Genomic DNA, 26,994 nt, shown 5'->3' with positions numbered 1-26,994 from the left:
GTACGGGAGTAAAGGGGGAAAGAAAAATTTTTCAGATGGTCTGAGCTGTCAATAGTGCAAGCTTGGACACCCAGCTTGATCATTTCGGAGCCTAACGACTCACTCCGAGATGCATGGCCCCCATGCTTAGAATGTTTTATTTTTATTTTATTTTTTGCTGTGCGTAGAGTCATCTTTGCCAAGGGAGAAAAGTCGGGTGTAATAGGTAATTTTTGGGTGATTTTCTCCGTTGCCTGATGTATCTCCGATTCGGACCGGACGGCATAAGACTACCAGCACTACTAAGCAATAAGCACTACATCCATGATACTACTAGTAGGAACCAGAGACTCATGGTGTCCAGATTGTAGTCAAGGGCGCCGGTGGAAAGTTAAAAACCCGGCATCGGAGTCACAGCTTAACTCCATGGCTGTCAGGACCCGAAACCCGATTTGATTTTTAATATTGAATTTTGATTTCTGGCGTCATTCCAAGCGGTAAGTGATTTTCACTCTGGAATGTGTTGAAACAGAGCCCGAAACAGCACCTCATTTCCCTCTTTTTGCCATAGAAATCCCGTCAGTCGAACCAAAGATGATGGTGACTACATCTCAGTAGAGAAGTTCAAGGGAAAATAAAGTGTAAAAATCACGCGATTAAAACCTAATCATTTGACGCATTGCATCACGCCTTTTCCCTCTACTAAGCTAATCCAGTTTGGCGTCATTCTTGAATAGCATAAGGTGATCTGCCGGAGCGAAGAGAAAGAGTGGTTCCACCCGAGCAAAGCAAAAAGTGGAACCAAGTGGAATAAAGTGGATCAGTTGCTGCCTTTTTTCCTGTTCCCTGCGTGACTCACTGGATTTTGTGTATGGGGACCCGGTAGGGCACAGATGCAGCTATTAAAAGACTCCTCAACCCCTGCAGCAGATCTTTTCTGTTCCGATTTCTTCTGTACCTCATCTCGTCCTTCCATCAAGGGGGTTGATGGTCACGCCTCTCTGTGTTTCTTTTTGTGAACATTGATATAAAACCATTCTACTTCCCCGTTGATCTCATCTCCGGTTCGGGGTACGCCTCCCTTCTATAGCCCCCCATATCCTTTCGAGGATGGGCCAGAGGCATAATCGACGCCGTACTCGACCTCATTCATCTCATCGAACAAATACCAATCAAGACACATCGTTCTCAGCTTCACCTATACTGAGCCATTCCTCCATTTGGAACTCGCCGTCTAGTTTGATTGACTGCCCGTCACCATCCATCCGCCATTCAACTATATGCATTTCACGTGGATCTCCAGCCCCGGTACCTGCCCCAACCTGGCAATATGGGTATACAGCATGGAAGATCCGTGAAACTCCTTCGCGGCGGGAAATTGGCGGAGTAGAAGCTGAGCAGTATCGTCTTTTCGGTGGTGAACCCGGTGACGATGTGAACCTTTGTCATCGGATGCTCGAATACTTTGATGGTCTCGATTACATCGACTCGTGAGTTTTTGCCTACATTATCACCAGAACCCGTTTCAATTATCGTTCCAGCTCTGACTCAAATCACCATTAGAGCTCGACAAAATGCCACTCTCGGAGATTGAACGATCAGAGGGGCTTCCCAAAAGTTTTTTTTACCAATCTTTTTTTTTTAACATCACGATCAAGAAGTGGGAAAAAAAAAACCAACTCGAAAACGAAATTTAACGACCCCGATTTCCATTGCGATGTGCTTTTTATCATTTGCATCCAAGAAAAAACGGAAAATTTACCATTGGGCCACCGGACAAGACAACTACTCTGTCCCCCGCCCACTACAGCGCGCCTACAACTACAACCATGACATTCTGAGAACACCAGACCACATGGACCAACCCGGGTCCCTGACTTGTAGCAATGAAGATATCCATCACGGTATCGGATTGGTCCCTTTCGCCCGGCCATGTGGATCCTGGATCCGATTTGGAGCACCTGACATGCATGAGTCACGAGCAAAAAAGCCTTTCCGTGCGGCTCATAGGTTGAGTTCGTGTCTGACCTTTCGAGGGTTTGACACTTGAGTTCCCTTTTGAGTCGTGTTGGAAAAGCCATTGTTTGGATTCTATTGCATGGATGTGATGTTCGATCTGTTCTGTTACGCCTCGCTTTGAGGTAGTGGCTGTTATTGGGCAGCCGCATACAGTGAAAATGGAAGAACTTTGAAGAAATTTACTTCTTTATAGACTGTAAATACCAGCTATACCACGGGCATTTGCCAGTATATGAAATGAATCACAAATTTGAATAAACCAAGTCCACATGTATGAAGTAGTAAAAGTAGACCCTTATAGTGTTTACCGGCAGATCATCAGTTTGTTGTTAGTGCCATGTTGTCCTCTGCTCACCGCCCACACCACAAAGCCCCCAAGTGGCCAAGCATATCTCATATCAGGCAGGCGGTGAGACCCTTGATGAGGACACGGTCATCACCAGATCAGGAAGTGTCCATACTGCTCTCCCTTCATCGCTCCTTTGTTTCGCTCCCATGCTTGGGTTTGCCTTGTTCACAGTCTCTATTTACTAATCTTCACTCTTCTCAATTCATCGCGTTCGTCCAAAGTGGCCCGCCCATTTGTATACAATACGATCTTTCAACCTCCGCGGCGGCAACCGCTGTCGCCCTGAAATCGCCGCAAGATGTCGTCAGACTACACATATGATGAGCAGGTAGGACGAATCACCTCGACGATCAGAAATCAGCATGGAAAGTTATCCAGGTCTTGCTAACAGCTTCTTTGTGTGGCTAGGGTCAATTCTTCCCCTTCTTCATTTTGACCTTGAGCGGTTTGGTTACCCTTCCTCTTACCTACAATCTTCTTCGACCAAGCAAAGGTGTGTTCACAGATGAATGAGAGTGTGACAAGATTGGCGTGCTGATAGTGTGTGGTCTGGTAGAGCTTGAAAATACCGCGCCCCGCATCAAATCCGACTTCAAGCCAGAACATGCCGATCTGGTCGAAGCGCAGAAGCGCAAGCGTCTACGCAAAGAGCGTCGCATTAAGCGCATCATCACCGTGATCATTGGTTATTTCGTTATGGCATGGATGGTCTACTTGATCACCGTCACAGCTCGCACAACCACAAAGATGTACGATCCATATGATATTCTAGGTGTTTCAAGGGTATGTTCGTATTTTGCTATTCTACCGCCAGCGATGAGAATTATCTCACTATTTTTTTTTTCGAGAAAGCTATACTAACATAGTGCTTATTTTCAGAGCGCCGACGAACGAGCAATCTCTCGCCACTATAAGCGTCTTTCTCTCGTATTCCACCCCGATAAGATTCGTCCCGACCCCGCCAAGAACGAGACCATCGAAACCCTCAACGCTCGATTCGTCGAATTGACCAAGGCATACAAAGCGCTGACCGACGAGGAAATCCGAAACAACTACCTTCAATATGGACACCCTGACGGAAAGCAGAGCTTCAGCATTGGTATCGCGCTGCCCAAGCTCATTGTTATGGAGGGCAATGGAAAATACGTGTTACTGGTTTACGGCGCTCTTCTGGGTGTTCTTCTGCCTTACATTGTTGGAAAGTGGTGGTATGGCACTCAGCGCTACACCAAGGAGCGTGTCCTTGTTGCTACTGCTGGAAACATCTTCCGCGAGTACAAGGAAGATATCTCGGATAACGGAATTATCAGCGCTCTTTCCTCGGGTGAGGAATTCAAGGACGTTCTCAAGGGCGCCAAGGCCGAAGCTGGACTTGGAAAGCTTGAGAGTAAGGTTCTGTCTGAGGAGACATCGTTCCTTACTGCTAAGGATCGTGAAACTTTGAAGAAATTGGACAGCGTCACTCGCCGAAAGGCTTTGGCTTTGCTTTGGGCTTATACTGGTCGAATTGATCTTGGAGATTCGTCTTTGAATGCTGGTGAGTGTGCCTCTTTTGGATTCTCCGACTTGGTTTCATCTGGGTCAATGCTAACGTTATGGCTTCACAGAGAAATATGAAGCTGCACCTGTTGCTCTCACTCTTGTTGAGGCATTCAGTGCTATTGCACTTGCGTTTGGTAACCTTAAGCCGATCCTTGGTTCTTTCAGGGCGTCTCAGAGCTTGATTCAGGCTGTTCCTGCGGGCGCGTCACCTCTTCTTCAACTTCCCAACTTCACCCAGGAACTCGTTAAGTCGATCGAAGGAAAGTCTTCCGGAAGCAACTTGTCCGTTCAGGATTACATGAGACTGCCAGACAGTGAGCGACGAAAGCGTACTGTCGGTGCTGGCCTTCTCACCGAGCAACAATACTCCCAAGCTATCTCCGTCGCCCAGCAATTACCCGTTCTACAGATTTCCAAGGCGTTCTTCAAGGTCATGGGAGAGAAGGTCATTACCCCCAGCAGTCTGGTACAGCTGGTTGTCAAGGCACGCTTCATTCCACCAGGCTGCACACAGATCCCAGCTGTCAACGAGACAGATCTGGAAGACATCGACCCAGATGATGATGACTTGGATGCTCTCATGGGCCGCAAGCCGGCCAAGAACCGCGCTACCAAGATCGTCGACGGTAAGAAAGTTGAAGCCAAGATCGAAAAGGTACAACCGCCTCTCGCCCACGCACCCTACCTCGCCCGCGACCATTCCCCTCGCTGGCACATTTTCCTCGCCGACGCCAAGCAAGGCAAGATGGCCGTACCCCCTTTCACATTTACTACATTTGACAAGCCGATTCTGGACGAGGCCGGCAAGCCTACGTTCAACGTTCAGACCCTTAAGATGCAGTTCCAAGCTCCTCCGCAAGTTGGTGACTTTTCATTCGTCATGCATATGATCTGCGACAGTTATCTGGGCCTAGACGCCAAACAGAACATTACTCTGCACATTGAAGATCCTGCCAAGGCCGCCGCTGTGGAAGAGGAGGACGACATCAGTGAACCGGACGAGGGTAAGTTTTCTATTTTTTCTCCCTTTCATTTGTGCACTATGTACCTTTTTCCGCCATCAAATAACTAACAAGTCTCAATAGACTCCCTTGCAGGCCAGATGCAAGCGCTCAAAACAGGTCAACCTCCCAAGAAGAAAGCCCGGAAGCCTTCCGATTCCTCCAGCGAAGAGGAAAGTGACACCGACGGCGACGCAGGCGATACCAGCGACACCAACACGGAAACGGATGTTGAGGATTGATCAATATGACTTACAATCATTGACGGATTGTACTTAGGACCGCCAGTGTGTGACTGTACGATTTCTCAAAAATCAGAATCGATCATTTCGATCGATCGCATTCTACTGTTCTTCTACACCGGTGTTTCGCTTTATGTTTTTTATTCCATTCCAATTCATGTCTTCAGGTATCCCGGGGTCTTTCTTTTTATTTTCTGTCCTCTTTGCTATCATTTTCATTTTCATGCATCGCCGATACTCCTGTTCAGTTGTGGCTCTCCACACTTGTCCAATACTACCATACAACGCCGAATAAACGTGCGGAATACAAAAATTACCCAATCCTTCGATGTTCCAGTACATCTTCTCTATCTTTACCTCTACCTAACGTAAATACCAAATACATCCTAGCTCTCTTTACACTCAAAGCCCATCAAACATAACCACTTACCTCCTCTGCCTGACCCAGGGTCCGCCCTGTTCTCTGTCTTGCATTTCATGGCGTCGTACTACCACTAGCTCATGTTACCTACTTGCAAAGCACTCACAAGCTTTCGAAGCTAAGCTACCTAAGCTTGGATCTACATTTGGATATTTAGATCTATTAAGCTCACACGAGCATCATTGTTCCGGGGATGTCTGTGCACCTCTGCTATATTCCTGGGTTAATGCCAGAGTCTAGATGCTATCGGCAGAATAGCAGGATGAGCGTCTGTGCCATGTTTGTGTTCCTACCGATAGGCTCTTCATATTGAGTCTGAGCAGTGTGGGTCCGTGAACTCGCCACCGAACCAGGTTGATACTTACCATTCTCTACAACTAGTAGTGAAAAAACGAGGATGTAACATGGGATCTATAATGAATCTATTTAATCAAATCATCAGATCTATATACATGAACGAGGTACTGTAGCCCCCTTAGACCAAACTGAAATAAAATCTATATACCGACTGATTCCACGTCCCACGATCTAATCGGGCAGTATCATGATAATGATCATGATCATGATCTGCACAGCTCAAACGCTCACTATGTAACAACTTGAACTTGAAGTCTACCTGACAAGAAGCACAGGACTAGTTAAGCATCTGTCAATTGGGTCTGTATCTGAGCTAGATACGAAAATGGTGGGTAATCGATAATCAAGATGGAAAATTCAACTCCGAAGAAATGTTCCCGACATCTTCATCTTCATCTTCAGCTTCCATGCGAAACATGCATAGGTACCTTGTAAAGTTGAAAAGAAAAGAAAAAAGCATTCTTCAATCTCAGTTTTCAGTGAATGATTGGGAAACAAAAGACAAGAAAAGAGAAGAGAAGAAGAAGAAAAATATAAATAAGAATAGAAAGTAGAATGTACCGCTGCTCAGCAGCAATCCAAGAGTAGAGATAGAGAGAAAAGAAAGAACCTTGAGACGTCAAGCCAAGTTCAAGTATAAATCACCAATCACCCCGAAGGAAAGGACCAATTAGGCGCAAACCCAGGATAAAACGACTCCCCATGAAACTGGAACTCATTCATTATATCCCCGTCAACCTGAACACCCATATGGTGATGCTCCATAATACTCCCCATCCTCCCAATAACAGGCTTAACATCCACCTGCTCAGGCTCAAGATAACATACCTCTGTTCTCTGATGCTGTTGTTGATGTTGACCGTGACTGTGACTGTGACTATGACTCTGATGATGGCCATGTCCATGTCCTTGTCCCAACCCCACATCCACCACATTCGGCGCTATCTCACCCATCTCCGAAACAGGCACACCCGAAACCCTCTGCATCCCCAAATGATAATCATAAGGACTCGGATAAGGCGCACCCTGAACACCATGACCCTGCATATCCCACCCCCACCCAGGCGCAGCACCATTCCCGGGCCCTACGGGATTCCCCCTAACAGGCCCGGAGCAAATTCTTGAAATCATCCTCGTAGACGAAGGTTCCGGCGGCGTAGCCGGCTCCGGCGACGGCTCAGCCGTAGCACTACACTCCGTCGAAGTAGATAGAAGACGAAGGTATCGTAGATCCTCGGAGTCTTCATCTGGTTCATCCGCATTCTCTTCAGCCTGCTTTATCAGTCCGAGACGGTCTAGTATTGCGTGTGTGAGGGGGTGACCGTCTGGTGCTTCTTCTAGTGGATCACCTGGGAAGCCTTCGTTGGTTATGCAGAATTTGTAGAGTTTTTGGAGGGCTTTTACGACGAGGGAGTGGTGGGATTCAAGCATTTCGACGAATCTATCCATGAATATGTTAGATAATGCTGTGTAGGTGATATAAAGTTTTGTGTAGAGGAGACTCACCCTCTAGAGTAGACTTTTGTCTGAGTTGCTTTTCGCTCGCGGAAGAGACAGGGATGATTGTATACGGAACAGCGGTTGCATGGTTGTTTCCCATCGCACTGGATGGAGTATTAGTATTGGTTTATTGTTATAATTTCAATTCATTAGAAAAATAATTCAAATTCAAATTTAAAGATGAACAGACCTTCGTCTTTTTGACACGGCATCGATCGCAGGCTTTCAGAACATGCTTGCGCTTTACACGAAAAACACGCTGATCACGTTTATCATCACCCATCCTAGAGCGATGCTCCAGTTCTGATAATGAAGCGACAGCAAAATCGTCAATGCTATGTGGGAAGCCCTTAGGGCGCAGCTTCGGTTGCCATGACATAGCCGGGTATATCCGCGTGCAGTGATAGAGGGAAGGTATAGAAGGAAGTATAAAAGTGAATAGATAGGATGTGAAGAGCTTTGATCGGGGGAGGTAGGATTCGATAGAAGCGAGACAAAAAAGAGATATATAAAAGGATCAGACTCGGAATTCAGGTTCGTTCAAATTCAAGTTCAAGTTGAAGTTGAAAGCAGGGTCGACACGAAGTAGAAGTGAAATAGAAGTATGCGGTCACGAAGCTATGACCCAGGAGGGGGGATGTCAATATAAATCGTAAAAAGAGAAAAGAAAGCAAATACAACAGAATAATTTAAAAATGAAAAGAAAAAAAAGCAAAAATACCTGGAATCGAGCAGGTGGGGGTTGCTGGAGAGAGAGACCTTCAGCCGCCAGCATGGACCTCCTAGTGCCAGTGCTTGTGTGCCCGCTGTATGCTGTATGCTGTATATCATCCATGTACAAGTATCTGTATCTTCCCCTCTTATTGCCCATTATTGCCCCAGATATTACCAGGTGGTCTTTGGTCTCTGGTCTTAAGTCCTGAAATTAATTACGTCCCACCCCTCTTTCCCTCATTCACCCATTATGCAATACCCCTCGTCATCCCCCGCATAATAGTGGGATGATCATGCTCCGGGCGAAAGCGAATGAATGAGGGGAAAAACCTACAGACCAAAAAAAATAAAAATGGTGACGTGGAGCGGTCAAAAAGTCAACGGGCCACCGTTCGAGGTCTCGCGACATCGGGTGGCTGTGGTAAGTACTCAGCAGGGATGAGCAAGTTCAAGCCCTGTAGGACCAAAGCTGTGCAGATATGAGAGATTATTGTTTGATCTATTGGACTTTATTGGTGATTAGGTCTTTGTTCTGCGTACCCAACAATGGCGTGGATAACATGGTAAACAATGAATGTATAATGTACGCGAATGGGAAACTGGATACTTTCAAGTCGATCAAGATCCACCGGGCATACTACATAATACATCCACTACTAAACTTTGTCTACCTATGGCAGATATATACTATTTTCTTTTTTTATCTCCCTCTTTGTCGTTTTTTCCTTTCTTCTTCCTTTGCAGCACTAGCAAAGCACGGTCCGAGCCGCCAGTGGATCATCGACTCCACGGAGCACCGACCTCCCCGGTTGAACTTGTCAGGGAAAACGGAGGTCAACGCTCTGTTCTGTGTTCATTTTGGTTCTACACTACCAGTATTTGTATGGATGTACTATATTGAAAATTGAAAATTATGATCGTATCGTTTCTTGTCCGAAAAGACGGCATCGCCACGGGTTGACGATCGACACGTGCAATGGCAGCTAAAGAAGCAGATGGACCGGATTATTACGAAGGATTGATACATAAGAGAACAGAGCAGGGCAATACAAGGCAGAAACCCCCAGTTATTTGTGGTTGGTAAGTAACCATGAGAAGTGGACCAACAACCAACCATGATCCCGGATTCCCAGCACTACAGTACATCTCTAGTGTCTCTAGTGTCCAGAGTCAAGAAGGCCAAAGCGGTCAAGTACAAACACTTCACCTCAATAACTTGAATAATCACAATCACCTGATTGTATCCTGGTTGACGCAAGAAACGTGGTACGGCGTGATATGTCCTTGGCCATGGGTTATCCCAGGAGAAAGAGTTGGCATTTGGTCTGCAGGCACGAATCAATCAATGTATTCCGATTCAGGTATTCAGGTATCCAACAACTGGAACATATGAGCTCCAACCGTGACAAGCACGTAACTCCCACCTGGGTTTTGGGCACCTCCCCCAAGGCAGACAAAGCATAAGGCCCAACGACCCCGAGAACACTTGGGCCGCGTAGACAGAACGTATTTCAACATGCCAGGCTATATCATTCCTTTTATATCCAGGGTTATTCTTCTTTTTTCCCTTCTCCCTTTTTCCTTTCCTCTCTTCTCTTTTCTCTTTTATTACTTTCTCATTTATTACTTTTATTGCCTCTCTTCCCTCCCTCTATCTATGGTTGGCCCCTCTTAACCCCTTGTCTAGCACAGGCAACACAAGCGCAACCAGAAGCCCGTGTACTCCGTACAATGTAGCAAATCCCGGGCTGACGAGGGGCAACATCAACGCGGCCCTAATCAGAACCAGTGGGCTTGATCTTTTTTTTCTTTCCTTCTAAGATCAGATTTACTACTCCTGCTTGCTGCTTGCTGGAGGGTGGTCCTGGGTGGATATGGTGGAAATTACAATCGGGTCGACTTTACAGAGACTCGCTTGGCGTGCTGCAAACTGTGTCACCGCTGAATTGAATTGATTGTTTCTGTTTTGTGTCTACCTATTTCTATTTCTATTTCTATTTCCTATTCCTGATTCTTGGGTAATAGGGAAGATCCAATAGATGTGGCGTGGACCGGGATACACTTCACTACAATTGAACAGCCCTGGAACCTTCCAATATCGGAATGATTGATTGATTATACTGGCAGAGAATTGCTGTGCTAGTGCTGTGTTATTCCAGGTTCAGCTTAACCTGGTGGCCCTCTACATCCAACAGACGCTATTGAACTCGGCGCAGACTGCAGTCCACGTCCCTCTCGTGAACACGCCCTAATAGTAGAACCTGGAAGAGACAAAATTGAATTCACTTTTTTTCCCCATTATTGCCTTTTATTGCCTTTCCAATTCTATCTAACTGGATCTGGATTTACGGTGTGGATGTAGGTGATTTCAATTTTAATCCTGAGGTCCACGAGGCAAAGAAGATGTTTATCTCTATCTCTATTTCTTTTCCTTTTGAATCTGTCTTGATCTTAATTTCAATATTTAAACATTATTCACATGTGCAGATAGGTTCTCTATCTAGCGACCGGATCTCAATGATCAGATCCCCTTTTGATTTTAATTTCCATTTTTCGGCGAAAGAAATGGGAAGATTCGGAAAGAGAGAGGATGGAGAAAAGCAGGAACAAAAAAGGAAGAAAGAAGAAAAGCCCAAGTGGCTGAGAATGAATACGGAGTACTCATCATCCTCTTCTGACCCCTTTTCTTCGCCCAAATGTGTCTTTGCCCGAGCTAGCGGGGACCCTTCCCCTGTACAATTTGGGGGTGATTCACCATGCAGCAAGCCCAAGCTTATCATCCAATAAACACATTCCATGCAAGTCAGATCAGCAGGACAATGTAGTCTTTCTCTTTCTCTTTTCGCTTTCTTTGTTTCGTTCTCCGTTTTGTTCGGTTCGGCTCTTCCTTCTTTGCACTGCGCCCAGGTACCTCCAGTACGTCGGAGGCTGTCCGTTATCCCCTGTCTTGAGAACCTTGGGGATATTGGGGACCACAGAAACAAGAGCGAGGAGAAAGAGAAAAAAAAACAAAAACACAGAAACGTTATAGACAAGACAGCCATACACGGAAGAAAGGTACGGCTTATTTTCCCCGCTAAAAACCCGACTCTTTCCCCTTTCTCATCATTCTCCGAAATTCGGATTGACCTTAAAGCAGAACAATACTAGCCTCCCCTCTGGCGAGCAAATCAAAACTCTCCTCGCTCGTCGCGGTGGTCGGACTAGACGCCGGATGGTCAGGCGGCAATTCCAATTCTTCATCATATGCATTCTTCTCGCCTTGCGGAGCTAACCATCGGCAATCTCCTACCCATTCAATCCCATCACCCGCACCACAGGTGTCAGCCCGGCGACGCTCACTCTCCCCTTCTAGAAGAGAGAGGAGCCCATCATCACTTCGGGCACCGTTTCCTCCCTTTCCCCACGTAGAGAGGGGTAAGTTACGACGATGCCATTCGCCCAAAAACATTCCCTCGGGGTCAACTTCATGGCGAACCTTCATCCACTCATCCATATCTTTCCCGTAGAGACCATGCAGCTCTGTTGGACCGAGGGCCGTGAAATTCTTAGCCCAGTGTGGTTTGGCGTCCATGTCCCGCATGAGCCATTCGAAGGCCTCGTAGTATCGCTTTCGGCAAGGAGGATCCCGGAGATACGGCCGGTAGAGCGTCGCATTCAAGTATAGCGTCGGGCCATCACGGCAGGTTGGATCGAGGTATGGGCGTGGGGTAGAGGTAAGGGAGGAGTCGGAAACGCGGACCTCAACGGGGCAATGGACGTATAATCCTTTGCTGGAGAAGGGGATACCGGCAGTCTTGGTGTCGCCGTGCAACCAAGCTGAGAGACGGGTGATTGCCTCGGGACCCCGTTCTAATGGGAGGGCCCACTCATTCACAAATTGCGAGTATAGACAGTTCATCAGGAGACCGGCACGCGCGGGCTCAACAGCCTCAGTAACAGTACTGCCCGGTCGGAAGCCATACTGCAGACCGAAAACAAACCATTCCACCCATGGCAAAATGCGAGGAAGATACGACGATAAAGCAAGCAGGTTATGGTAAACGTGGTATCCGAACCACTCGCCGTAGAAATTCTTCGGAGGCGGCTGCAACACACGATCGGTCGGCTCGGCTCGCCAAACAATCGCACCCTGTTCATAGGGAAGCCACCAGACACGAACAAATTCATGAGATGTCCACAAATCACCAGACCATTCCTGAAACACCTTCGCAAGCGAGTATCTCTCCTGTCGCCAGGCAATATTGAACGCCTTCCGCGCCTTAAACGTCACTTCAACGATGATCCCGAGAGCTCCGAGCGAGACCAGCGCCGCACGAAACAGCTCAGGATTGTTATCAGCGCTACATCTGACAAGTTGACCATTGGGCAAAACCAAGCTCAACCCCTCGATGCATTCCGAAAGAAGTCCATGTCGCAACGAACTCCCATGTGTCCCCGTCGCAATAACACCCGCAATCGACTGACTGTCAATGCTCCCCAAATTCTCCAACATCAATCCATTCTCCTCCAATCGATCCCCCAACTCGCTCAGCCTTATCCCCGCCTCAACAGTCACAGTTCTCGTCTCCGTATCCAGACTCAAAACGCGATTGAAGTCGTCCAGATTCACAAGCCAAGCCGAGGTACATGTTAAATCGGAGGGAGAATGGCCGCTTCCCACAGTAACGAGGCGTCGTCTACACCTCCTTGCAAGTGTAACAATCTGTTGAATCTCCGGTATCGTCTGCGGTCGTAGATAGAGCTCTGGTCTTGAGAAAAAGGTTTTCGCCCAAGTATGGTGTAGATGGTGTGGCGAGGCGCGGAACGGAACCGCAGAGTCGAGCTTCGACAGCTCGCGCCGGATGGTTGGGTCCATGATCGAGTCGACAAGGTATAAGGGTACGGAATCAATCGCGCATTGTCCCAGATTCACATCGTCTAGTTATAATAGGATCGGGAGAAGTGGCGGTGGGGTGGGAAAGGGAAGAAATGGGGAGAAACACGGCTAGGAAAATAATTTATGGCGCCAGAAGCCGCGATAAGTCGAGATCGGCCCACTTGTTCACTTTAATATCCGTTTTCCCCCACTTCTCTTTTCTTTTCTCTTACACTCTTCTCTTCTCGAGATATTCTGGCTCTTTCGGATAATTGTTGTTTTATTTATGAAATGGCAAGAGTAATATCCATCCCACAGGTCTAATGCTTCCAGATCGGGAAGATCTCCCAAGGTTACAAGGTTACGAGGTTACAGCATTTATAATCTCCCAAGGCTCCGAGTTCATCCAGTGATAAGCTGTTTCTTGAAAAACGTGGTGGAGACGAAATTATCTCCGATCCTGCTTCGGTTGCACCGATCGCACCAATTCAATTACGCTAATAGAAAGGGAAATATATCCCGGTGACTCATGCACTTACTCTACTTAACCTACAAGATAGGAAAATAACTAATCCTTGAATAAATAGACATTGCTCGACCGAGATATCAATACACTCCTAACTATAAACCACAATGATTTTGCACAGATTTTGTACATGCCATGTATACCGAAGATGCTTTGCAAATGTGAGACACGTACAACCCAGATAGATGCTCCCCGCCATGTCTAAGGCACACTGTACACCATGGTAAACCTTATCGGACTCCAGCCGCCCACGAATGCTCTTTACAGCCGAAATATGCACAGAGAAAGGAAATAAAAAGGAAATGAGAATGAGAAACGAAGGCAAGAGGGGAAAGTAATGAAGAAAACACAAGAGATGAAGAGAATATGAACAGAATGGAAAGTAGATGTGTAGATGCCATGCAGATGCATGTCTACTGGGAACGAATCGCTTCGATCGCCACATCCAGAGGAAAGATGCAGGGTGCGTGGAGAGAACTCTGATCCCATTTCCGGAATGCACTTTGGCATCGGTCGGGAATGCCACCGAGCGCGACAAAGCTCTTAGGGATAAAGGGTCGATCTTGCAGAGAGGCGGCGAGGATACCATACTCGTGAGCGAGAACCACCGCAGATGCGAAATCGGCAGACTTCTGAGAGGCTTGTTCGCCGATAATTCTATGACAATGTTAGCTTTGCATACTCATTGGGCATCAAGAATGAAGGAAGAATGACGATACATACACATAGATCTCAAAGAAAGTATCCAGAACGTAAACATCTTTATCGGTTATATCCCTGTAGCAGAACGGTTCAATTTCTTGAACACAGTCATTCGGGCGAACGGTCGGTGATCCTGATCCAGGACGCCGCATCCAGAAACGCGGTGGCTGGCCCAGTTCATGATCAACACGGAGAAGGCGAGTTCGGAAATGATCATATTTCGGCTTCAGGGCCCAATACTCCGAAGTCAAAAGAGCATTGGTTTCATTTGAACCTGCAAAGTCATCAAAGAAGCATTCTGGCTCTGCGCCCTCGTCGACCTCTTCAAACTCGCCCGTTAAGCCGAGGTCCATACTAATCAAGCGAGCTGCACCGGTTTCCTCGGGCCCACTGCCCTTACCCTTCCACAGGTAAAGCTTGCCAAAGGGCGCGGAAATCACAAATGGGAATCCGGAACACAGATTGCGCAGCGAATAGTCGACCTCATCGAAGGCCATCTGACCCAGGTGTTTGCGACCACACAGCATGTACAAGGCAGATGATGTAGAGCGAGAGCTAGATCCACGGCGTGTAATAATGATTCCACCAAGGGCTTGAATGAATCGCAGACGCTCTTTGCCCTGTCGAATGACCTCTAGCTTGCAGCTATGTTCACGAGCAACCTTGCGAGCGAATAGCTGTGCATCATCTAGTGCTGCTTCTGGTACATCGTCGCCGCACCAAAGGTAAACTTCCGAGTGGTTGGTGCCTTGCACCTCGAACAGATGCACGCACACATACATGCTTCCCTCGTAAAGAACGTATTCCTGGTTAACTGGCAATTCTTGTCTCTTTCCGTCTCCCGTAATTTCCCAGATCTGGCGTTTCGCAGTTCGAATCTTTGGGTCCTCCTGTTTGTTCGCAAGCATTAATTGGGGATCAATATCCATGCGATCTCGTGGGTTAGGAAAGTTCTTGAAAAAACCAGAAATGACTTCTCTGGCTTCTGCTGCCTGGGCCACTAGCGAAGGTGCGGACATCTTGCGTGAGAGTCTATTCCGGGGATCAACAGGCCTCTGAAGCGAGATATCGGCGCGCTTGGGAGGAACTGGTGGCGATGCATTGTTTTTGCTTTGAGGTGAAGAATCCGCAACCAGTACTCCCGGGATACCCTGTTTCGAAGGTGTTGATGGTGAAGCGCTTCGACTCTCTTTAAAGCGGGAACCGAGAGGAGAAGGCGAAGATGCGATGAAGCGAGCTTGGCCCCACTGGTATCGCGATGTGGGACTCGACGGCGATGGGGATGGAGAAGGCGATGCGCTGGGCTTTGGTGGAACAGGAGGTCCGCTTGATCGTTTCAAATCTCTCGGGAATCTCATTTCCTGTGGGGAATTTGCGTCCGTTTGAGAGCTAGGGCTGCTGGGCTCTTTAGGGGATGTGGGCGACATGCTTCTCAGTCTCTGCTGTAGTCCGCCGTTGAGTGCATTCTGGAAGCTGGTTTTTACTCCTTGGAGTGTCTTGATGTAAGGGCTCCCTGTTTGTGCGGTTTCAGTATCTTGAAACACACGTTCTTTTGACTCGTTCCCTAAGGTAGATTCGGGAGAAGCTACAGGCTCGGGAATAATCTGAGAACTTTTGACTTCGGGAGATGAAATGGCACCAACCTCCTTGATATCTTCAGCAGGTGACAACGGGGCAGAGGCTCCCTTAGGCGCCCGTCTTTTAGGGCCACGGGCACGGCTCTTCGTCATGTGGGTGAGAGGCGCAGTGGGTGATGCAGAAGAGGCATCTCCGGAAGGAGGGGTAGGCAGCTCTCTCTTAGGTGCCTCGGATGCACCTAGAGGCCCACGGGAGAGAATTCCAGCTAATGCAGGGTTGATTCTTCCTGCGAGCTTCCCTTTAGTAGCCACAACGGGGCTTGCAGTTACAATGCTGGCGGTTTCTGCGACTTTCGGCATTGGCGAACTACGAGCCGAATTAAATTGCTCACTTGAAGGCTTCTGTTCCGTCTCGGATACCGGGCTCGAGATTTCGAGTGCATCTCTTCTGTCTGTCATCGGGCTTAAATTCGATTCGGGTTGTGTTTCCTCAATTTCCAATTCAGTGAGAGCAGGCTTCGTGGGCGACCTCAGGCTGAGTTGCTCTTCGGGTGCAATGGGCGATACGGGTGACTGATATGAAAATCGTGATGGGCTAGGTTCTGCGGCGGTCGTAGGGCTAGTAAGATCGGTATTCGTTCGTCGGACACTGTTCGTCTTCGTCATAATGTTGCGTTTTGCGATAGCTTCAGGGACACCTTCCACTGGCTTTTGTGGCGCATCCTTCTCTCCGGCCGTGTTTCGTCGAATCGACCCTCCCCCAGCTTTCATTGCTGCCTTTGTGCCTACAAGGCTTTCTCTGAACTCATCAACGCGCTCAGTTTTCTTCGGGCCTCCAGTCACGTTAAGAGCGGATTTACCTCGAAGGATGTTGCTCTTCAGTTCATCTGGGGCAACATAGTTGCGAGTTTCCGTCTTCTTGAGCTTTCCAAATACATTCTTGAACTCAGGCTCTGCCTGCTTCCCTTTGTCTTGACCCGTATCACGTTTGCGGAGGTTTCCTCGGAAATCAACCACGGGAGACTGGGTTAAAGGCTTCGGTGGTAGAGGCTCGCGTTTGGGTAGCGAAAAGTTCGGCTTCGGACTCAGAACAGATGGTTTACGGATAGAGTCGGTTTCAGGGCTTTTCTTGAGGTCCAATGATAACGATGGCTTTGATGGGGATTTTTGGGTCTCGGCTTCTGGAACAGCCAAGGGCTCTAAGTCCTCTTCCAAATTTTCGACTTCAGGGAGCTCCGGCTGAACTTCTGGCTCGGGTTGTGACTCGGGCTCTAGAGGTGGTTTGATGTCTAGCACTGGCTCGGGTTCGGGTTCTGCCTCAGTCTCAGGTTCAGGCTCAGACTTATATCCGGCCTCCAAGTCGGGCTGAGGCTCGGGCTCGGGCGCTTTCTCTGATGTAGTATTCGTAGACGGTCTCTCGGATTCTGTGACAGGTGGCGCCATATCCAACAGTGTTGTCCTCTTGGGTGCAGTGGGGCTACCAAGCGCCGACGAGGTTCCAGAAATGCTAGGCTTCTTGAAGTGGCCGCCTGGTGGGGGTGTTCGCATCAAGCCCACTGGAGTGACTTCTTTAAAGGCACTAACGCGTCCCATATCTACGCTGCCTCTGGACTGACGCGCCTGGGCCCACGAGGGCTGCTGCGGCGGCGGCGGCTTTTGCTGTCGAGTATCGGGCCTATTGAGTGCACTTTCAAGCCAGCTGGCTTTGGTAGGGCTCCAGCGCTTGGGGTCCATGGTTCTTGAAGTGAAGGGGCTTGATGGAGCATCGCCAGCGGGGCTCTCTGCAGTAATAGAGCTTGTAGATCTAGTATGTCCATACCAAGAGGGTCTAGTGGGGCTCCCCTCAGAACGCATTCCGTCGTTGTTTCCAGTGAAAGACGGAGTTTTAGGTCTCTCGGTTGTTTCTGAAGGCTGGACGGAGGCTTCGCTGTAGCTCGAACCAGGGCGTTCCGTGGGCATGGGAGAAATATCTCGATTGGCTCGGGAGCTTGTTGTGGGTGTCATATCGCTGACACTGGCTGTCAAGCTAGGAGCCGCAACACTGTTACGATTGCTGACGATAGAGTTACTCCGACTCAGACCCTGTGGAATTTGGGCACTCCAGCGCTTGGATACACTATCTGATCGACGCATCATAGCACTTTGTACAAATCCACCGAGGCCCTTTGTAGGTGATGTTGACCGAGTACGCTCCGGCGACATTCGGCGTTGGGTTGGGGACGGGGGCAGCATTGGTTCATCTACCGAGGACTCGATGTGTGATGGCTCTAGTTTTGGTCCATCCGTTGCTTGCACTGGCGATCCCAATCCTGTGGGTGGGGAAATAGATGAGACACTTGAATAACGATTGCTCGCGTTGGTCTCTCCAACAGTTGAGGCTGATGGTGGGGGCGAGGGCGTTTTTTCCTCGGGCTTCTCGATCTTCTCCGGCTCAACAGTCGACTCACGGCTCATACCGGGTAGCTGACGACTTGTTCCCAAATCCACCTGGCTATCAGATCGCTCTTCCGGTTTCCGGTAAGCGGGCGAGCCAAATCCTCGGTCCGGAGTCTGACGAAACCACGAAGGGTCTTTCGAGCCAAGTGAGAGGGCGATGGAGGAACGCGACATTTGATTATCATTTTCGGCCGTAGACGCATTTCGCAAGTGACTAGAACGTGTTGGTGATGTCGAGCCAGGTGATCGGTTTCCAAGATTCCATGAGTCACGAGAAGACGGACGTTGCTGCCAGGACAGTGTCCCCGCGCGACTTCTCGACAGTGGGGGCAAGGTTCGCGGAGATTCCAATTCTGTATCCTGAAGCGACCCTCTCCTGGAATCCGCCCTATACAACGCCTCTGTATCGATGCTTGGTTTGCGGTCTTCGGTTGATTCGGGGACCGGGGTCTGTACCGTCGGCTCGAGGTGCTCCGGCGGGTCGATGGAAGGTTGACCGATGGATGACGACGCGCTCAAACGAGCGGGATTCAAGGTAGGCGAACCGGCAATGGATCGTGCTCGTTCTGGGAGTCGCCGCGGGTCAGCCAACATCTTCTCAAGCGGTGGGCCATCATGGCAACACAGCGCGGGGTCTTGACTGCACCGCAGCTCCAGCTATCATGAGGGGGCCAAGACGCCAAAGCAAAAAGGAGGGGGTTGCAAAACGATACCAGCTCGACGGGCCTGTCTTTCTTTTCGGCCTTGTAAGATCTCATTCTCCAATCTTTTGGTGCGCTCATCGTCTTCCTTGTCGCGGCGCTCGCCAAGCTCCCGGATGCGCATGAGGAAATCATTGACGTCCTCCGGGCCATCGGGATTCTTGGTGGAAGTCATGATTTCCCGGGATCACGTTTTTGGCCAAACGTGAATATCTCCAGGGAGGTGTTCTATGGGGAAGAGTGTGAGGGCGGAAATGGAGGGGAAAAGAATGGGAGAGAGTGGAAAGAAGGAGGATGTTCTCCGCCCTGCTTTAATTAAATGGGGATGTACACGACCATAGGTCACTCCGATCTGATCATCCCTTGGTTTACCACTAGATCTTGGACACTTCACATTTTTATTTTATTATTCTTCATTCTTCATCCTATTTCACTCGAACTCAGTTCTATTTTGAACTATCATCTCTCTATCCTCTGGTAAATCTGTTTGTTTATTTACCGATGCTAAGGTTTTGTGGAGCGGGATCGCTTCCAGAGTTCCCGCCCCGCTGGTTGTTCCTTTGGAGTTAGTTTTACTAGACCCATGGCAGAGCGGGAAATGACGAAATTTTCATGAACCAGAGGGCCTGAGGGCCCCTATTTGCCTTTTTCAACTTAGGGATTGGTGACGCCCAAAATGTCTGCTGCCATTGGTGTGCTCGTTTTAGGGGAATGAGCCATTCAAGGTCTCCTTGCCGCATTCCACTGTGTTAGATACGCTCGCCATTAATCATAAATATATAGTGGTATAAATAGGTTCTCAGTCCTTTATACTCATTAAACTAAAACACATCATTCGGCTTGTCAATGGATGGATTTTCTAAAATTAAATCTCATATATATGATCGGGTCGAAAGTTGGCCATTATATATAATGACAACTTTGGATGTATTCGTACAATATAGCTGCTGGTTGTAGCTCAATTCTCCGATCTTTTCTACTCAACAATAATTATTACTGATTAACAATATCATAATCCATTCATAAATATAAATTGGTAAATCCATCCTCGGAAGATTTTTAGAAGATTATTTTGGGTACATGTGGTCGGCCGTTGGGCAGTACCGCTACTATGTACAATGCATCCAAATTCAAATCCAACTTGCATGATTCGGGGGATTGCTTTGGAAGACCATATGCATGGCAGTTTCAAGCTTCTAACCTAGTTCAGACCTCAACAGAATTAGAATTTCAACATTGAATATATACCCCGATGCAATCCAGCAAACCCAATCCCGAGCGTTCCCGACGCCTGATGAATCCATGCCCAAAAGAAGAACAGGTAATAAGATAGCATAAAAGAACAAAGAAATCAAATCTTGAAACATGAACTTGAATGCGAATTCAGCAAGGCTAGTTGCTTAAATCCGCTGTCCATTATACGTAGACGCAGAGATCTGCACAACGCCCAGTATGGTTAATAGAGGAAAAGTCGGTCTTTTGCATCCTGTACCACCCACTCCAACCCTTCATTCAAATTCCTCCCTGTCATAGCACTGCATGGAAGAATGGTCCATTTATGAGTTTTGATTAAATCCAGACCAAGCCTCTGCAGCATCTACCAGTTAGTCCAGTCCAAGACTGCAATAGCAACCGAAATAAAAACAGTAAAATCAACATACCTCTCGCACTTCATCTTCCGACATGCATTCTTCAACATCTGTCTTGTTCAGAAAAACCAACAGAGTCGCCCCCATCAACCGCTGCGCAGAGTTCGAGGTTAGTTTCGGGATCCCGAGCCATCATGATTTGTGCGGGTGGAACCAAACCTCTTCCAGCAGCAGACCAGCCAGCTCTTCACGACAGTCCCCCACCCGGAGTCGATCAGTTGCATCCACAACCCAGATCAAGGTATCTGTCTTTTCGAAATAGTTTTTCCAATAGGATCGGAGTGTCTTTTGGCCGCCCACATCCCCTGAGTCCGGTTAGAATGGCGGGAGACCGATGATAACAGAGCCACTCACAAATATTCAACTTGTATCTGGAATAGCCATGTTAGCGAATTATCTCTTATTGAGGAGGTGAACCCAATAGATTCAGAGTAAATTACCCCATAAAGTCAATTGTCTTGATAATAAAGCCTAGGGTTGGGCTGACTGTTGTGACATCCTCGTTCATTATCCTTTTCACAATAGTGGTTTTGCCCGCATTATCCAGTCCCCTATTGACTTCATTAGCTCCAGTCTAGATTTTGATGATCTGGGCTTCGGTACAGCATCAGGATCCGCATTTCCTTATCCTTTAAGCGAGCTTTGCGTAAAATGGACAGCATTGTGTCTGTGTTTCTGGTTTATAAATAGAGAATTGAGAGAAGTGAAAGGGGAAGATTGTGCAGCGGGTAGAACACAGATTAACATTCGTGAACTCCGCCTATACTATAGAGCTAGAGCTAGTAGTGCTATAGCAAATATTCCTTCGCAATTATAACAAATGGTTGTTTGTTACTGTTTTTCTTTATTTACTATCGGTCGCGCCTATGAATTTCTATTTCTTTCTTTACTTCTTATCCCCCCAGACAGTTTGTCCACCAGCGCATACAAGTTCCTCTGTTCGCTTGTACTGATTTCATGACATATTACCTTTGAATCGATTGAAGATTCTAACAGGCTCATTGTGTATTGAATGAAATTAAGTCTAGTGTGCTATAGAAGGCCTCCTTTGAGGTATTCTGCTCTATATGTCGATGTGGATGAAGTTATACTAATCTAAGCTATCAGGTGTCAACACTCATTGTGAAGCCTATATCCAAGTGCCATTGTTCATCGGGTTCTTCTTCTTCTTCTTTCAAAGTAACACTCAAATTGATTGAATTATAATAATAATTTAAATGGCTAAGAAAATGAGACCTAAATCGACCAGTTCAGTATTGACATGGCTTCCCTACAATTGTGTCCAGCCTGTGTCCAGCCTGTGTCCAGTGACAACTCCCATGACACTACCAACGCAAACACACCTCAGCGATCGCTACTTGACACACTTGAACACAAATTCCTTTTTCCTAAAAACTCTCACCCGCACTCACCTCTACTTCTCGAGATTACAATCTCCCCCAACCGTGCCACCAAAGCTCCTCTACTCATTCCTTCCTTCTCAAGACAACGTCTTTCCTTCTGATCTCCAAATTCAACCTCCCAAAAACCTCAGATTAGACCTTACCGCAATGCAAGATCTCAAGAAACTTCAGCACCTAGAGAGGCCGACATGGGAAGAAGCTCTCGTGCACGCCAAAGCCATCGGAGAGCCCATCATTCGCGCCGCGCGCCAGGCCCAAGGTCACTGCACCGACGAGGATGAAGAACAAGGTGACGGATGCAACGAAGCCCTTGAATTCCTCAGAGATGGCCCGGCAACAGAGATCGGCTCTGGAATCTATAAGAAACTGATCGAGCCCATCCACGCGCAGGGAGTCGAAGAGCCAGAAGAATGGATCATCCACCCTCCTATCTCAATCCATGATCCGCGCTACAAAGACGTAGACCCCGATGTCAACTGGCACACAAAGCGACAAGGTACACCAAACTTTCTATCCCAATGGACCGCATACGATGATTCCCTGAGAATATGGCCGCAACTCCTGCATGGGAACCTCAAGCTCGCGACAGAAGTGAATGAAAAATACAACTACGCTCCGCAATATTTCCCCTCAACTGTCACTAATCCCCCAAGCTACATCCAGCACGATTTCAACGCCAACTGGTACTTTACTCCCAAAATAAATTGGAATCAAGAGGGCTACCAAGTCTGGTTCTGGCAATGGCTTGTGAAGATCCCCATGCAAGCCAGAATAATCGATATTTATCATCTTCCATTCTTCGACGGAACATGCAGTCCAGATGGCGGCTATTCTCTCATGATACAGGATATCCAGCACCTCCCAACTCCTCGGGACATGAGCGACGAACAGACCCGCCTTCACTGGCATGAAACATCAGCCTGTTACATGTATAACCTCGACATGAAACTGAAGGGCCAGTCTTCCAATCTCCAAAATAATCAACCAGTCATAGACAGAACACCGAACGATCTGCGGGAGGTTTTCCGCCAAATGTCTAACCCAACACATGCAAGCACCTATTTCCGACCTGCCGAGATCGAGGACATTGACGGACTGATCCCAATATTCAACTGGTACTCCAAGAACTCTACTTTAAGTCCTTTTTCAAAGAATCTTGAAGGATGTGAAATCAAGGGTATCCTCGAGGTCTGCCGTCAAGCCAATATCCCCTTTATAGTTGCCGTCATTGCAGATGGCAAGAAGGGCAAAGAAGCAGAGGAGAAAACAGTTGGCTATGCTTACATCCAGGACGTCAGCGATTTCACTACCGGACAGAACATTGGCGAGCTCCATATTTTCGTTTCTCCCGAGGCTACTCGTAAGAGTATTGGATGGGGCCTTGTTCATATGATTTTGTCCATTATCGACACTGCACACACTCGTGGTTGTCCCCGATATCAATGGAAGCCTATACTAGAGCTTCCATATTATCAAGGAAGCATGCGTCCCCTGCATAAGCTAGTGTGTCTCCTGGCCTGCCCTCAACGTAAAAAAGAGCACTATGCCTGGACCGCGGAGTGGCTAAAGCGAAGCTTTGGGTTCGAGGAGCAGGGCATCCTGAAAGCAGCTCGCTTCAAATTCAATCAGAAGTATGGTTTCTCTCATTGACCCAATTCTAAATATGGTCTGAAGTACTAACAGCTTTACTCTTATAGTTTGGATGTCCTCTACTTGTTCCGCACCATCTCCATGCCCACCCCTGTGTATGGGTCCACCAATTGAAGCTTCTATCTGCTTTATTATTGTCATTGATTGTCCGGTTTTGCGAGAACAAAATGAGCTCCGCCGCCGGGAAGTCGGAATGCTTTGCCGGAATTTTCATTTTTACAGCTAAATACAGAACGAGAATGAGCTAGAAAAGATAAGAATAATGAGATGGGGGGGGGGTTAGAAAAACAAAAACAAAAACAAAAGAAAGGAAAGGAAGGGACATCTAGAGACAGGGAGAGCATTAATCAGAGGTTAACTAGAATCCATAGTGCATCGTGGAGCTCATGAAATACCAGCAGAATTCCAAAACACTTCCCCACTACCTATAAACAGCTATGATAGACTATTAGATTAAGACAACCATGTCAATACTTCCATTCTCCCTTAATTTAATAATATCTCAAAAAACGACCTTCTACGCCATATACATTCGCCATTTACATACTCCGCCCAACGCGGCTAGACCGCCCCATAAAAAAGCGTATTATGTCATCCAAAATCTCACTCACCGCCCTCCAACTTTTTTTTTCTGCTGTTGATTTCTTTTCGCCGAGATTGCGGATTGAGAGCAGCTGGGGAATCTTGTAATAGATTCAATTTTTTCTATTCCCTCAATTTTCCACCGAGGCTACAGATACATCACGTATCTCGAGCGAACGAATCTCGTTCCTCAATTACAGCCTCTACCATGGCTCCCAAGGAAGATGACTTCGTCTTTACACTTTCAGACGACGAAGATGTTCCCCGTTTCGATGAGGAGGAGGACGATTTGAACGAATTGGCCGAAAAAGGCGCTACAGAGAACAAGAAGCGCAAGCGTGAAGCGGAGGACTCGAAGAAGAGCAAGAAAGTGAAGGGCCAGAACAAGGAAAAGAGCAAGAAGGGGAAGAAGGGCAAGGTCGAGCCTGTTGAGGAAGAGGAGGATGAAGAAGAGGGTGGAGAGGAAGAAGTCGTTGCTATTGGCAATGATGACGGTGCCTTGAATCCTGAGTTTGAGTTCGATGTTGCCGGTTTGGCGAACAATGGCGTTACTGAAGGGTTTGATGGATGGGGTTTCGACGAGTCTAAGCAGGAAGGTCCTGGTGGAGACAAGAAGGCGGTTGATATTGACGATATCATTTCGCGAAGAAAGGAGAAGAAAGACGCTGCTGCTGCTAAGAAGGCGAAGAAGCTGGCTGCGAGGGCCGGGCCTGTCGAGGAAGAGAGCGACGAGGAAGGTGGTATGGAGGTCGACTTTGGTGACGATGAATTGATGGCCGATGACGCCTTTGGAATGGGTGCTGATGGCGAGGAAGAGAGCGATGCTGAAGGTCCCGAGGTTGGCTCTGGACCAGAAGACTCCGACGAGGAACAGAGCGACTCCGAAGCAGAAGATGGGGAGGACTCTGACGACGACGACGCCGCATCTGATAATGATTCTGTCGCAACTCCAGTCAACCACCCCGATGATATGGGATCTGATCGCGAATCCGACGTCGAGAGTGAAGTTGATGCGGAAGAGGCAGAGAAGCGCAAAGCTTTCTTTGCTCCTGAAGAGAAAACCGACAACAAAACCTCTGATAAGAGCACATTCCAAGACTTCAACCTTTCCCGTCCTATTCTTCGAGGTCTGGCCTCAGTTGGTTTCACCGACCCAACTCCCATTCAGCGCAAAGCTATCCCCGTCGCTCTCCTGGGTAAGGATATCGTCGGTAGTGCCGTGACTGGTTCCGGAAAGACTGGCGCCTTCATCGTCCCCATTCTCGAGCGTCTATTGTTCCGCCCTCGCAAGGTCGCTACCTCCCGTGTTGCTATTCTGATGCCTACTCGTGAATTGGCTGTTCAATGTTACAATGTCTCCGTCAAGCTGGCGACCTTCACCGATGTCACCTTCTGTCAACTGGTCGGTGGTTTCAGTCTCCGTGAACAAGAGAACATCCTTAAGAAGCGTCCCGATGTCATCATCGCTACACCCGGACGTTTCATCGATCATATGCGCAATTCTCCCAGCTTTACAGTTGATACCCTCGAAATTCTGGTTCTTGATGAAGCCGATCGAATGCTCGAGGATGGATTCGCAGACGAGTTGAACGAGATTCTCACCACGATTCCCAAGTCTCGTCAAACCATGCTGTTCTCCGCTACTATGACTGATACCGTCGACAAGCTGGTTCGCGTTGGAATGAACCGACCCATGCGTCTGCAAGTGGATGCTAAGAAACAAACCGCATTGACCTTGACACAAGAATTCGTCCGATTACGTCCGGGACGTGAGGATAAGCGTCTTGGATACCTATTACATTTGTGCAAGGAGATCTACACAGGCCGGGTGATTATTTTCTTCCGCCAAAAGAAGGAAGCGCATCGCGTCCGCATTATCTTCAGTTTGTTCGGATTGAAAGCTACAGAATTGCACGGTTCCATGAGCCAAGAACAGGTACGAACATGAACCTGAACATGCAAATGTCACCATCTCACCTTGAAAATACTAATTTAATCCTCCTATCTAGCGTATCAAAAGTGTCGAAAACTTCCGAGACGGCAAAGTGGCTTACCTTCTCGCCACCGATCTAGCCTCCCGTGGTCTGGACATCAAAGGAGTGGAGACAGTCATCAACTACGAAGCCCCACAAAGCCACGAGATCTACCTGCATCGTGTCGGCCGTACCGCCCGTGCAGGACGCACCGGTCGGGCCTGCACCATCGCCGCCGAGCCAGACCGGAAGGTCGTCAAAGCTGCGGTGAAATCTGGCAAAGCGCAAGGAGCCAAGATAGCCAGTCGAGTAGTGGAGATGGCGACCGCCGACGCCTGGGCTCAAAAAGCCGAGGATCTAGCGAGTGAAGTAGAAGAGATTCTCGAGGAAGAGAAGATGGAGAAACAAATGTCTCAAGCTGAGATGCAAGTGAATAAGGGATCGAACATGATGAAGCATGGAGCGGAGATTATGTCACGGCCGAAGCGGACATGGTTTGAGAGCGAGCAACAAAAACGGACAGCGAAGCAGGCTGGAGCGGAGGCGTTGAATGGACCGAATGCTCAGTCGAAGAATGTTAAGCTTAGCAACAAGGATAAGAAGCGATTGGATGATGCACAGATGAGACATGACGGGAACATCGGGTGGAAGAAGGGCAAGGCGGAACGAGATGCCCGAGATGCGCCGCATGCGAAGGGGAAAGAGAAGAGTGGCAAGGGTGGAAAAGGAGGGAAGGGCTTCAAGGGCAAGGGCAAGGGCAGAAAGTAAATCGCATTATAGAAAAGGCGTTATGATTACCCTGCTGTATATTTC

At 48.1% G+C, this 26,994-nt stretch overlaps 8 protein-coding genes across 8 annotated transcripts; 4 read left to right on the top strand and 4 right to left on the bottom strand.

Annotated features, from left to right (window-relative positions):
• Positions 1–1,089: 1,089 nt before the first annotated feature.
• On the top strand, positions 1,090–1,473 carry N7478_003894 (uncharacterized protein; the record flags this gene model as incomplete). The annotated part of the gene is made up of 1 exon (XM_056920108.1): positions 1,090–1,473. One exon carries the CDS (start codon positions 1,090–1,092, stop codon positions 1,471–1,473), a length of 384 nt encoding a protein of 127 aa, XP_056783266.1.
• Positions 1,474–2,645: 1,172 nt separating this feature from the next.
• N7478_003893 (J domain-containing protein) lies at positions 2,646–5,132 on the top strand (the record flags this gene model as incomplete). Its single annotated transcript, XM_056920107.1, has 6 exons — positions 2,646–2,675; positions 2,756–2,840; positions 2,889–3,130; positions 3,227–3,884; positions 3,955–4,893; positions 4,975–5,132. The coding sequence occupies 6 exons, from the start codon at positions 2,646–2,648 to the stop codon at positions 5,130–5,132; spliced, it is 2,112 nt and encodes a 703-aa protein (XP_056783265.1).
• A 1,426-nt stretch (positions 5,133–6,558) lies between these two features.
• Positions 6,559–7,789, bottom strand: N7478_003892 (Zn(II)2Cys6 transcription factor domain-containing protein; the record flags this gene model as incomplete). Its single annotated transcript, XM_056920106.1, has 3 exons — positions 6,559–7,351; positions 7,417–7,514; positions 7,601–7,789. The coding sequence occupies 3 exons, from the start codon at positions 7,787–7,789 to the stop codon at positions 6,559–6,561; spliced, it is 1,080 nt and encodes a 359-aa protein (XP_056783264.1).
• A 3,465-nt stretch (positions 7,790–11,254) lies between these two features.
• N7478_003891 (D-arabinono-1,4-lactone oxidase) lies at positions 11,255–12,982 on the bottom strand (the record flags this gene model as incomplete). The annotated part of the gene is made up of 1 exon (XM_056920105.1): positions 11,255–12,982. The coding sequence occupies one exon, from the start codon at positions 12,980–12,982 to the stop codon at positions 11,255–11,257; it is 1,728 nt and encodes a 575-aa protein (XP_056783263.1).
• Positions 12,983–13,921: 939 nt separating this feature from the next.
• Positions 13,922–19,099, bottom strand: N7478_003890 (putative gelsolin repeat protein; the record flags this gene model as incomplete). The annotated part of the gene is made up of 3 exons (XM_056920104.1): positions 13,922–14,165; positions 14,232–18,858; positions 18,937–19,099. 3 exons carry the CDS (start codon positions 19,097–19,099, stop codon positions 13,922–13,924), a joined length of 5,034 nt encoding a protein of 1,677 aa, XP_056783262.1.
• A 1,281-nt stretch (positions 19,100–20,380) lies between these two features.
• N7478_003889 (uncharacterized protein) lies at positions 20,381–21,235 on the bottom strand (the record flags this gene model as incomplete). Its single annotated transcript, XM_056920103.1, has 6 exons — positions 20,381–20,512; positions 20,586–20,666; positions 20,733–20,878; positions 20,928–20,944; positions 21,014–21,124; positions 21,177–21,235. The coding sequence occupies 6 exons, from the start codon at positions 21,233–21,235 to the stop codon at positions 20,381–20,383; spliced, it is 546 nt and encodes a 181-aa protein (XP_056783261.1).
• An 888-nt stretch (positions 21,236–22,123) lies between these two features.
• Positions 22,124–23,740, top strand: N7478_003888 (GNAT family N-acetyltransferase; the record flags this gene model as incomplete). The annotated part of the gene is made up of 2 exons (XM_056920102.1): positions 22,124–23,607; positions 23,674–23,740. The coding sequence occupies 2 exons, from the start codon at positions 22,124–22,126 to the stop codon at positions 23,738–23,740; spliced, it is 1,551 nt and encodes a 516-aa protein (XP_056783260.1).
• A 676-nt stretch (positions 23,741–24,416) lies between these two features.
• drs1 (putative ATP-dependent RNA helicase DRS1) lies at positions 24,417–26,949 on the top strand (the record flags this gene model as incomplete). The annotated part of the gene is made up of 2 exons (XM_056920101.1): positions 24,417–26,144; positions 26,218–26,949. The coding sequence occupies 2 exons, from the start codon at positions 24,417–24,419 to the stop codon at positions 26,947–26,949; spliced, it is 2,460 nt and encodes an 819-aa protein (XP_056783259.1).
• Between the last annotated feature and the right edge of the window lie 45 nt (positions 26,950–26,994).

Source organism: Penicillium angulare (assembly GCF_028827245.1).
Source record: "Penicillium angulare strain IBT 27051 chromosome Unknown utg000003l_segment0_segment0, whole genome shotgun sequence".
In the NCBI taxonomy this organism is placed as follows: domain Eukaryota; kingdom Fungi; phylum Ascomycota; class Eurotiomycetes; order Eurotiales; family Aspergillaceae; genus Penicillium; species Penicillium angulare.
This window is presented reverse-complemented; position numbering and strand designations above follow the sequence as displayed.